This window comes from Microtus pennsylvanicus, chromosome 2 (genome assembly GCF_037038515.1).
Source record: "Microtus pennsylvanicus isolate mMicPen1 chromosome 2, mMicPen1.hap1, whole genome shotgun sequence".
NCBI lineage: Eukaryota > Metazoa > Chordata > Mammalia > Rodentia > Cricetidae > Microtus > Microtus pennsylvanicus.
Window position 1 is genome coordinate 13,947,584 of NC_134580.1, and position 12,683 is coordinate 13,960,266.

Sequence of the window (12,683 nt, forward strand, 5' to 3'; positions counted from 1 at the left end):
GCCTCTCCATGGAGACAGTTTTTCCCAGACTCCTCTCCTGGGGGAAGAGCTTCCTTCCTGGTTCTTTCCCAAGGGGACAGTTCTGTTCGGCTTCCTCTTTCCCTGAGAGGAACCTCTGTCCAAGGTCGTCTTCCACAGCCTCCAGGTTTCCCAACGGGGAACCTCCGTTGCAAGTCTCCCTCCGTGGAGCGCTTCAAGCTAGTATCCCTTCCTTGGAGGGGGTCTTTATTCCAGGTTCTCTTGCAATGGGACTACGTGGCCCAGCAACATATCGCCTGAGGGGAAGCCTCTTTCCAGGTCTCCCCTCCCGGCCTACGCCTCTGGCCAGTATCCCCTCTCCGCCCTTCCCAAGGAGCCTGCTTCCCAAGACCCCTCCAGGGACAGCATCCATTATCCTGGGGGCACCGCTTATGCCTGGTATCCCTTGCCCAGAGGAAAACCTCTGCATCCGGGCCTCACCTACGGAGGCCCTCCCTCAGGGCGAACGTCTGTCCCTGACAAGACACCTTACCGCCCACCCTTCCCCGCCCCCTTCGGCTCAGTAGTCTGTCCTCTGCCGGGCGTGCTTACCCAGGCCGCCCCACTGAGAACCCGAAGACCCCCTCCCTCCTTCCCCACGCAGGAGCAGGACTTCCGCTGGACCCCCTCCCCTCAGGCGGGACTTCCGCCCTCGCCCCCTCCCCCTCCTGCTGCGTCGCGTTGTCCTCTCCGCCTGGGGCGAGCCGGCTAGTCTCGCGCTCTCTGCCTTGCAGCGGCACGGGATCTGGGTGACGCGGGCTGCGGAAGCCAGCGCCGGGCGGATCGCGTCCCCGTCTCCTGCCCTTGTCTCCTGTCTCCCCATCTCTCGTTCTTCTCTCCGCCTTGTCAGGCTCGGCTAAGAGCGAGTGGCAAGATGGCGGCGCCCAGGATGCCACCCTCCCGGCTGTCGGGCATCATGGTGCCAGCACCCATCCAGGACCTGGAGGCCCTGCGCGCCCTCACTGCGCTCTTCAAGGAGCAGCGGAACCGGTAACCGCGCAGGGGCTGCTGCCTAGGAGGAAGAGGATCCGTGGCGGGGTTCTGGGCTGGGCGGCTGGCGAGGCGGGGCGGCGGGCGAGACGGGCTCGGCCCACGCGCGGGTTGCGGCTCTGTGGCGCGCGCCTAGGCCTGCTCGGGACGACTGTTTGCCCGGGCTCGGAGGGGGCAGGCGGTGGCAACGCTGGTCCCCAGGCTGGCAGTGAGGAAGCTGTTGGTTTGGATCCTCAGGCGGGGCCCTGAGGGCGGGCGGTGGCCCGGGGAGGCGTGTTCTGGCTTCTGCCACTGGGTTAAAGGGAGATGCCCAGGAGCCTGCAGATCCGGACTGGCTTCTTGACATCTCCACATTGCCTCCGACCTTTCTATTTCTCGCCTTGAAAATGGGAAATCGGGTGCCTGTTTCAGTGCTGCGATGAAATAAGACGTGGGAACAGAAGTACGCCAGGCTGTCAAGTCCTGTTGGGTTTTGTAGGATTGTTTGTGCTGCGTATTCCCTTTCTGTTTAATGGAGACGATGTTGAAGGTGCCTTCTTGGTGGAAACATAGTGAGGATTTAATGAGTGTGCCTGTTACATCCTCAGGACACTACGCACTAAACAAGCGTTAGTATTTTCTCTTTATAATAATGGCCTCCCCTGTAGCAAGCATTGTGCTTAGTTATTGGACTGAGAGGTCACCGAACCCTTGCTTTCTCTTGGAGGGAGATATCATGAAATCCCAGTGTGTGGACAGAGAGCAGAATGGAAAAGAGCACATAGGCTTGGGTAGGTTCAGTTCTTTCTAGAACTTTCCATCTTAAAAAAAAAAACCAGAATCGCTCTAATCCCAGCACTCGGGAGGCAGAGGCATGCCAATCTCTGTGAGTTTGAGGCCAGCCTGGTCTCTAGCGTGAGTTCCAGGACAGCCAGGGCTACATAGGGAAACCCTGTGTTGAAAAACTAAATGAATACATAAATACTGTGCTGAAAAACCAAAACCAAACCAAACCAAGCAACCGACCAACCAACAAGATAGATATATAACCGAATCAGGCACAGTGGCGCCTGTCTTCCCTCAGTCCCAGCATTCAAGAGAAACGAATCAGGCACAGTGGCACCTGTCTTCCCTCAGTCCCAGCATTCAAGAGGAAGAGACAGATGGATCTCTGAATTCAAGACCAGACTGGTCAACATTGCCAAGGCTCCTTATCTCAGAACAAACAAACCAACCAGCTACAGCAACAACAACAAAAGATGCTGTTCTGAGCCCTTTCCCATCTGCCGTCATTGTAGAAGGATGTGCATCTAAAAGGTGTTGAAGGCCGCTGGTACTGTTGCTTGGGCTTGTGGGCAGGATGCTGATCAGTGTGATCTGGGAAATAATGTTGGCTGATCTGATGCTTGGGCCTGTCTATACTATCCAGGACCTCTGCCTTAATTATTAACGATATATTGAACACTATGAAACAGTCTTTGCAGGGGGCTGAGGTTACAAAAACAAATGTGACGTAACTCCTTTCATCAAACATAATAGGGGATTGCTGTGTAAGCGTACTTAGTACAGATCTATATGGTAAAGATGCTGCCTCCCAGAGCCAGCAAAGACAGATAACTGGAGAGGGCCTGGGAAGATGGTTCAGTGGTTAAGAGCAGTCAGTACTTTCCCAGAGGACCAGAGTTTGATTCCTAGAACCTTTCTGGTCTCTATGGTTATCAGGCATGCACGCTGTATACATGGACATCCACCCACACATGTAAAATTACTAGGGCTTTGAGGGCCAGCTAGAAAAGACAGTTTCTGTGGAAGGGTCATATACTGATTTTGTAGAGTTGCAGAGAAACAACACAGATCATATGTCTGGGCCAGAGGAGACAGCCTATCTTTGGTTTCCTTTATGTAACTTGTTGAGAAGATGAAGACCTATAGCTCTCTTGACTTGGTCTGTTCTGAGAGGAGTTATGGGAAACCACTGATGGGTTCGTTAACAGAAGTGGTTTGATAAAATCTGTGTGTGAGGAAAGTCTTTCTGATCTTCTGATCGCCATTGGAAAGAGGACAGAGAAGCTAGAGCAATGAAGCAGGAAGGATGTTTCAGCAGAAGTCCCTGTGAAAAAGTACCCAGAGTAAGGGCATTGTGGGGAAGGGTAGGACAATGATGAGGAACTCGTAAGATTGCATGGGAAGGACTCAGGGACCAACTGGCTTGTTGTGGGGTGAAGAGGAGAGTGATTCTGGGGTTTGGTTGCAGTTCTTGTGGAGCAGTGACCCTGTTTCCAGTGGGTAGGTGCTCGGGTGGAGAATACAGTTGTGCGATGGTGCAGAGTTCTTGATTCTGGTTCTGCTTTGTCACCTAATTGTTTTTTAAGATTTAATTATTTAAGTATTTGGGTATTTTGTCTACATGTATGCTTGTACACTAGAAGAGGGCTTCAGATCCCATTATAGATACTTGTGAGTGGAAGAACAGCCAGTGCTCTTAACTGCTGCGCCATCTCTGCAGCCCTTCATTTGAGAGAGAGAGAGAAGAGAGAGAATATGTCTTTTTTTGTCTCTCTGTCTGTATGTATGTACATGTGCACAGGTGCCTGTGGGTCTCCTGGAAGTGGAATTACTCAGGGAGTGTGAGCCATCTGATATTGGTGCTAGGAACTGAACTCCAGTTCCCTCTAAAAGCAGCAGGTACTCTTAAGTATGTTTTTGTGTGTCTGGGTAAATCTAGTGTTTTTAGCCTAGACTTCAGGTGTTCCAGGAGGATCTTTCCAGTTCTTAAAATGTTTTTTTTTTTCCCTCTTTAAATACCTGCTTAAAGATTTGCTTTTAACTTGCCTTCTAGTTTGCTAATTTTCTTTTTTTCATCAAACCTACCATCATTGTGTTTTGTATTGCAATTTTGAATTAATATATTTGTTTTTATATTTCTGTACTTTGTTGAAATTGATGTTCTCATTTAATTCTTAAACATGTTGGCTATAAAGACTGGATATGATAACTTTTTATTGTTTTTATCTTTTGTGTGTGTGTTTGATCATTTTGTTCTTTTTATTGAACTCTGACTATTTTGTGTGAAAAAATAAAAGCCTATTCTGGCTCTAGTTTCTTTATAAAATGTTTATAAATGTAAAAACAAAATCAACTTAAAGCACATTGTTTGCAAGGAGGGAACAACTATTTGTCTATTGATTGGAATAAAATGAACCTTGACCTACAGCTCAGACCAGTCCAGAAAGATATTTCAACAAGGAATATAGATCTCAATATCTGAGTATCTACAAGAGATTAGTTTCCTTGTGACCTAGGCAAACTTAAAAAAAAGTCAGCCTCTTTTAGTAGTACAAAATAACGGGGTTTATTATGTTTTCATAATATCGTTGTCCTTTGTTATTCACACCTGTCGTTACCCATAGCTGCCCCACCTCCCTCACTAAGCATCATTTCTTATCTAAGATATAATAACATCCTATTTAAGTGAAATACTTTATCCATTTAGACTTAAAATTAAACACTAGATTAAAAGACAAAATGATGGCCAGGCAGCGGTGGCACACACCTTTAATCCCAGCACTTGGGAGGCAGAGGCAGGTGGATCTCTGAGTTCAAGGCCAGCCTGGTCTACAAAGTGAGTTCCAGGACAGCTAATACTACACAAAGAAAGCCTGTAAGAAAACAAAATGACGAGGCATATACTAAAGTATTTATAATACCTACATATATACATACACACACACACACACACCTAATACTAACAAGAGATGGTTTAAGAATGTATAAAGTATTTCTACAATTCACTAGAAAGATAGTCCATTTTAAAAATTGGACAAAATCTTCTTGTGCTTTAATATAGATGTCCAATAACAGTCAACCTTATTCAGTACTCAGTGGCAGCTAGTGAAAAGCAGTGAATGTCACCGTGAGATACCATTTTACACCCTTTCAGTTGGCTGTTATCCAAACAGGTGGGAAGGAACAAGCATCGGTGAAGATGTGTGGAAATTGATGCCCCCATTCTTTGGTGAATTTGGATGTTGAACCTTGGTCCTTGCACTTTTGAGTTAAGTATTCTGCTACCGAATTACATTCCCAGCCCGAAATCGAATCTTTATACATTGTTGGTGAGAATGTGGAATGTTGTAGCCAACAGAAAACCTATTTGATGGTTCCTCAAAAAGCTAAGCATAAGTTAGCACCAAGAAGTTAAAGGAACTGCAAAAAGATAAATATATGATTCCATTTATGGACCATAGGGCAGGTTCATAGGGAAGTGAATTTAGAGGCTATCAGGTTTTGGGCAGCAAGGAATAGAAAGTTACTACTTAATGATTAGGAATTTCAAGTTTGGATATTTAAGTTTTAGAAATAGGTAATAGCTGGGCGGTAGTGGTGCATGCCTCTCATTCCTTTAATCCCAGCACTCAGGAGGCAGACGCAGGAAGATCTCTTTGAGTTCGAGGCCAGCCTGCCTGGTCTGCAAGAGCTAGTTCCAGGACAGGCTACAAAGCTACAGAGAAACCCTGTCTCACAAACCAAGAGTGGGGGGAAGGTGGTAGTAGTGATGGCTGTTGAATTGTGAATGAAATATTGTAGACTTAAAAGTAGCCAACGTGGCAAATTTCATCTTACAGTTATTTTACCACAATTTAAGAAATTAACATTGTAATATGTATATTACCTGTATGTGGTTGGATACTTCAATGGGTGAATTATGTGCTGTGTGATCTGTATCTTAAAATAGCTCTTGTAAATAGATAAGACCATAATAAAAATCCATAGATAGAGATGTGGTGATGTGTTTCTATAATCTTGGAAGAGATTGCCATTATGAAGCCAGCCTGGGCAACAAGTGAGTTCTAGACCAGCCTGGGGTGTAGAACAAGACTGTGGCTGGAAAGATGGCTCAGTGCTTAAGAGCACTTGCTGTTATTTCAGAGGACCAGGGTTCAGTTTCCAGCACTCAAGGGGCTGTTCACAACTGTCTATAACTCCAGTTCCAATGGATCCAAGGCTTTCTCTGGCCTCCTTGGGCCAGGCATGGGTGTATACACAAACTTGCAGGCAAAATGTTCATCCACATAAAAATTAGACAAAAAACCAACCAACTGTAACCTCTTCGAAGAGTACAAGCTGTGCTGATTAATGTGGCTAAATTTAAAATGACAGCATCAACGTTTTGTGAGATTGTGGAACAACAGGAACTCTTACGTTGTTGGGGTTACAAAAATGCAACTTCTTTGGGAAACATACTTTTGCAATGTAAAGAAATGAACTCCTGTCACAGAACAACATGGAAGGATTCCAGAACCACTGGAGAGAGCCGGTTACAAAGCATATACTGTTACCAGCTGATACACTAGTCCATGTTACTCAGTGATAATGCACATCTAAACAATGGCTGTCAAAGGAGTTGGGATTAGCAGGGAAAGAGTTAGGGAGTGTGCCATATGGGTTATTTGCAGCTTTCTGTCTACATACCCTGTTTTATCAGTAATTCCCCCCCCCCCCCCCCAAAGACTCATTTGAGCATGGCTGAAGGACTTTGAGCAAGTGTCACTGGCCTTTTTTACGCACAACTGGTGGGGAAAACATGTAAACAGTAAACTTTGGGGGGGGGGGGTGGCTCAGTGGGTTAAAAGCAGTTGCCATGCTAGTCTGATGACCTGATCCTTAGAATCCAGGTCAAAGCTGGATGTGTGTCCATAGTTGTAGTACTCCAGGACACCTGTGGCAGGATGGGAAGGCAGAGACAGGAGAATCGATAAAAAGCTTGTGGGCCAGTTAGCAACACCACAGAAACAAGAGAGATTTTATGACTCAAAACTGAGGTGGAAAGGGAACTGCTCTTAAAAGTCATCATTTGACTTTATCTTAGTTTTCTGTTGTTTGATAAACACTGTGGCCGAAAGCAACTTGGGAAGGAAAGGGTTTCAATCACAGTCTGCCATGAAGGGAAGTCAGGGCAGAAACTCGAGACAGAAGTTGAACCAGAGGCTATGGAGGAGTGTTCCTTACTGGCTTGCTCCTTGTGGCTTGCTCAGCCTGCTTCTTATACTATTCAGGACCACCCACCCGTGGTTTGCAGTCTCTGTGGGATAGGCCACCCACATTAATCATCAGTCAACAAATGTACCACAAGCTTGCCCACAGGCCAGTCTGGTGGGCATTTTCTCAACTGAGGTTCCACCTCTGGACAAAATGACTAGCTTGTGTCAAGTTGACTTAAAAGAGTAGCCAGCATAGACCTCCACATGTGCGCCATGGCACAAAGATACCTGCTTGCTCACCCACATACTCATTAGTTTTAGGGTTCTTTTCTTTCTTTCTTTCTTTCTTTTTTTTTTTTTCAAGACAGAGTTTCTCGGTAGCTATGAACTGGCCAGAACTGGAACTCCCTTTGTAGATTAGGCTGGCCTTGAACTCACAGAGATTCACCTGCTTCTGCCTCTCAAGTGCTGGGATTTGAAGGCAGGTGCCACTACCGCCTGGCTACTCATTAGTCTGTACACAAATAAAAAATATTAAAAATTAAATAGTAAAATTTGCTGTAAGAAAAGTAGAAGGGTTGGGTATTGTTTGTTAACGCTGCTACCAATCTGGTGCTTGGGGGGTTTTGCTTCATGAATGTACTCTCTGTGCCAGACAGTGCTTTATGTTTCCAGAGCTTGAGCTGAGCTGACTGATAAGTGAATGAACGAAAATCTAGGGGAAAAAATAAGCCAGCTAATGTAAGAATGCCTTGTGGGGCTGATACTGCTGTGGACAGCTGAGGCTCATTCCCCAGGAGCACGTACACTGTAGCTTCAGCGTATCCTGAAGATGCATGGCTTAAGTAGTTAATTAGCTTGTTGTTCTTTAGTTGAAAATTGATCCTGATGTCATTGGCTGGTTGGGCCAGGTGTGGCCTGAGTCTTAGCATGAGTTACAATCTGCTCTTCTGCTTAGGTTTTCTCTGGTCTGAATCTGCCCACCCTGTCAATCTTCAAGGTAGCAACCTGTGGAATCTAAGACTTTTAGGAGGAGTACTGTTGGAGCAGGCTATAGTCCAGCTGCAGAGGCTTTCATAGGGTAAGGTTCATCTGTCTCTACCCACCATACCGGATGTTCCCCAGGTTCAATCTGCTGTGTGGATAAGCCCTGTTGTTAAGGGGTCTGAGCCCCTGGCTACCGTCCCCTTGTTATTCTCAGGGTGTGACAGTTACTTTTTCATTGAATCACTAGTCACGGAAGTACTAAGATGTCCCAGTGAGCCCCAGGGTTCTAGATCCTTCCTTCATCTTGTTGAAGAAGCTATGACTTCAGGATGTGCAGAGCTGATGCTCTCTGTGTGTAGTAACTGCAGTCTTTGCCCTCTAGCCCCCTGCACGAGAGCACACAGTAGTTCTCTGGAGAGAAAATTGCTGAGCTCCTTTTACACTACCTACTGGAAGTTTTTTTTTTTTTTTGAAGGTACATTTTTGTTGATTGTGTGTGTGAGGAAACCGTATGACCTGTATTGTCTTCTCCTACTATGCAAGTCTCAGGAATCGAGCTAAGATGGTCAGGCTTGGCTGTAAGCGCTACCACCCTCTGAACCATTTTGTCAGACTGATGTGTTCTTTTGGGCCTAGGACTTAGTTCAATACAGCCTAGGGTTAAGTGTAAGGACACAATCTGTCAGTGGGTCACTGGGAGTAGTGAGGGCAGCAACCAGTTCTTCTTGTTGCTATTTTTCTCTGTGAGCCTTTACCTTGAGTAACAACTTTTTTTCCATGTCTCCTTCTTTCTGTGCCCACTACACCCTCTGGGAAGGTTTTGCATTTTCTTGTACCTGATCCCAGTGATCTTGACTTAAAACCTGGTACTTTGTTGATGGTTAGATAGTAATAGTATTAGAGATCTATGTGTCTAGTTCCTGGGCAGCCAGCATCTTTGGCCAGGCCCTTTCTGTGAAGCGCTCTGTGCTTCCTACTGGACACGGCTTTCCACGTAGCCTGCATGTGGGCTACAGTGTTTGCAGGGCTTTTTACCCTCCTTGCAGAGAGTCCCGACCTGGCTCTGAACCACACGCACCACAAAGTGCAGGGAACATTTAGCCCTGTCATCCAGTCGGGATTGGTCACAGGATTCTGCTTTGTGAATTTGTTGGCTTTTTGGTTTCAGACTTGACTGTAATGGAGTGTTCCCGTTGAGTTGCTGTGTGTGAAGGTATATATCTTATTTATAGTTAGGCTGTACATTTTTAATTTTTATAACTGAACATACTGAATTGCTTAGAAAGAGGGAGGTGTTAAAGTGTGAATTTTTCTTACTATTTCTTCATTTTAAAATGGAATACCCTTTTTTCTCTTTATATTTTTATTAGAGTGGGCATGTTTGAGTTCTTTCCACCTTGGAGGCCATGGGAATTGAACTCAGGTTTTCAGGTTTGTTACTTTATTTACCAGGCTACCTTGCTAGCTCATTATAATAGAATACTCTTTCTCTACCAGTCTGTCCCTACTAGATAGCACTCTTTTTGAGGGCAGGAATCATTATATTTGGAGCATCTCCTGGCAGGTTGCCTAGATTGTTTTGATACTCAGTGAACATTGAATTGAACAGAACATTGAAGATAAACCAGTTGATGCCATTGAGAAAAAAAATCACTTGTACTTAACAGTACTAGTCAATAACAAGTATTTTTAACCCTGAAAAGCTGTTCATGGTGCCGTGTTATTTGTTCATGTGTTTAACTATCTATATTGTTGCTTTTCTCATTGCTGTGGCCAAATGCCTGACAAAAAGCAACCTAAGATTTTGACTCACTGACTATAGTTCGTCATTGCATGAAGGCATAATGGTAGGACCACTGCAACTCCAAAAAAGGAAAACATTTAACAGAGTGGCTTGTAGTTCAGAGGTTCAGTCGGTTATCATCATGATGGGAAGCATGGCGGAGTGCAGGCAGACATGCTAGAGAAGTAATGGAGAATTCTACATTTGATCCAAAGGCAACAGGAAGTGAACCGACACTGAGCATAGCTTGAGCATAGGAAACCTCAAAGCCTACCCCCACAATAACACACTTCCTCCAACAAGGCCACACCTACTCCAACAAAGCCACACCTCCTAATAGTACCACTCCTATGAGTTTGTGGGGGCCAGTTGCATTTAAACAACCATACCTGTGAAGCACTGCTCACACTGTAGTGAGTAATTGGGGTAAGGGGTGGGGGTAATGCTGGTGCTTTCTGGACTTCTCTCTTTTTTTTCTCTTCTGCCATTTGAACATCATGTCTTCCTCAGTGAGCTCTCCAGAGATACTTTCATAGACATGCCTAGACGTGTGTCTCCTAGAATGATTCCAGATCCATTAAATTTGACAATGAAGATTAAGGAAATTTGCCAAGTTTTGTGGGGCAACTATAATTTATACAGTAAAATGAACTGTATTTGGCTTGCTTCCAATACTAACAGAAGTAGCACAAGTGTTGTGACATTACATTTATAAGTGCCTTAAACCTTCTTTATTTCTGTGTACATACACACTTGTAATTTTCTTTCTTTTTGTTTTATTTTTTGAGACAGGGATTCTCTGTGTAGTTTTGGAGTCTGTCCTAGAACTCGGTCTGTAGGCCAGGCTGGCCTCGAACTCAGAGAGATCTGCCTGCCTCTGCCTCCCAAGTGCTGGGGTTAAAGGTGTGTGCCACCATTGCCTGGCTTTCCTTCATAATTTATTTACCATTTCAATTTTCATTTTGTTATGGTTTGAGTATGAAATGACTGTCACTACTCATGTGTTAAGGACTTGATTGCTAGCTAATGGGTTTTTGGGAATTGATTGGATCCTGATCGCTTTGATAAATGGATTATTCGCTTGGTGAATTTATCATATGATTGTATTGTTGAGAGGTAGTAAAAGGTAGGAGGTGGGGCCTAGTTGGGAGAAGTAGGTCACTGGGATATGACCCTAGAGCAATGTTCCTCAACTTTCCTAATGCTGCAACCCTTTAATATAGTGGTGCCTCCACTGAGACAATGGGGATGTTCTATCGGGAACTCACCAAGGCCAGCTGGCCTGGGTCTGAAAAAGCATGGGATAAATCCGGACTAGCTGAACATAGAGGACAATGAGGAATACTGAGAACTCAAGAACAATCGCAGTGGGTTTTTGATCCTACTGCACGTACTGGCTTTGGGGGAGCCTAGGCAGTTTAGATGCTCACCTTAGGAGACCTGGATAGAGGTGGGCAGTCCTTGGGCTTCCCACAGGTCAGGGAACCCTGATTGCTCTTCGAGCAGATGAGGGAGGGTGACTTGATCGGGGGAGGGGGAGGGAAATGGGAGGCGGTTGCGGGGAGGAGGCAGAAATCCTTAATAAATAAATAAATTAAAAAAAACCGTTAGGGTTCAAGTCAGATGGAGTCCCACTGAGAAGAGGTGGACAGCAGCTCCCACCCTTAACAAAGACGCTATCTGCAATTAATACCTTCTGGGTAAAGAGAATTTTCGGCAGCACAGTGTCCCTGAGCATATAAGCCACAGAAAATGTCACTGAATAGGGTCTATCAACCACACTCCAGAGCAGGACTCATGCCCACATGAAACAAACTCAATGGTATTTTTGTGGACTTTTAAATTTCATTTTACTTAATTTTGGCATTTTTTTGTCTTATTGGTCTCTCACTTGATTGTTTTGATTTACATTTTTGTGTTTCTTGCTTGTTTTTTTTTTTTTGAAAGAAAGAGAGAGAAAGAATATAAAGTTGGGTGGGTAGGGAGGTGGGAGGGATCTGGGAAGAGTTTGGGGAAGGGAAAAATTATCAAAATATACTGTATGAACTTTTTTTTCCAATAAAAAATAATAAAATAAAAAAAATATAGTGGTGCCTCATGTTATGGTTATGGTTAAAATTAAAAAAAAATATTTTTTATTTGCTACTCTTGTTGGGCAGTGGTGGCGCACACCTTTAATCCCAGCACTCGGGAGGCAGAGGCAGGTGGATCTCTGTGAGTTCGAGGCCAGCCTGATCTGCAAGAGCTAGTTCCAGGGACAGGCTCCAAAGCTACAGAGAAATTCGCCTACCTCTGCCTTCCAAGTGCTGGGATTAAAAGCGTGTACCACCACCACCTGGCTACTCTTATGAATTGTAAAGTAAATATTTTTGGAGGTAGAGGTTTGCCAAAGGGGTAGTGCCCCACAGATTGAGAACTGCTGCTATGTTATGCTTTGGTCCTCGCATGTGTTTCCTTTTCTTTGCTTCCAGTCTGCCATGAGATTCTTCTCTGCTGCATGCTTCTGCCAACAGGATGTTCCCCTTAAGCTTACAGGGCCAAGTGACCATGGGCTGAGTATACATACGCTCTGAAGTTGTGAGCCAAACTAAATCCTACCTCTTATAGGTTGTTTTTGTTAGGTATTTGGTTATAGTGGCACAGATATAATGATAATATTAGAAATCTTTTCAATCTCTAGGCTTGTATCCTATAATTTTGCCTCTTTTCAAGACCATCACAGAGTATTAAAAGCACTTAATTACCTGCCATTCCCTCAGAGACAGGTTTCCTATTTAACTCTGTATTCCTAATTCTTACATTCACATTTAGCACATAATGGGCATTTGATAGTATTTTTATGATTTTCTTGAACCATTATATGTAAAGTAAAAGCACAAAAGAGACTAGTTAGGAATATGTAGGAAACATCAGTTATGACAGATAACTGATTTCAAGAGCTAAAG

General features: G+C 44.6%; 1 protein-coding gene across 2 annotated transcripts in view; it reads left to right on the forward strand.

Annotated features, from left to right (window-relative positions):
- The first annotated feature begins 500 nt into the window (after positions 1–500).
- Atxn10 (ataxin 10) overlaps positions 501–12,683 on the forward strand; it is a 149,923-nt gene continuing 137,740 nt past the window's right edge. Inside the window, exon 1 of one of the 2 annotated variants that reach the window (XM_075960243.1) lies at positions 501–1,008. In XM_075960243.1, coding sequence (XP_075816358.1) covers positions 893–1,008 — 116 coding nt within the window. In that variant the 5' untranslated portion in view covers positions 501–892. The remainder of the gene's footprint in view (positions 1,009–12,683) is intronic. The other variant, XR_012909597.1, reaches the window with a different exon arrangement.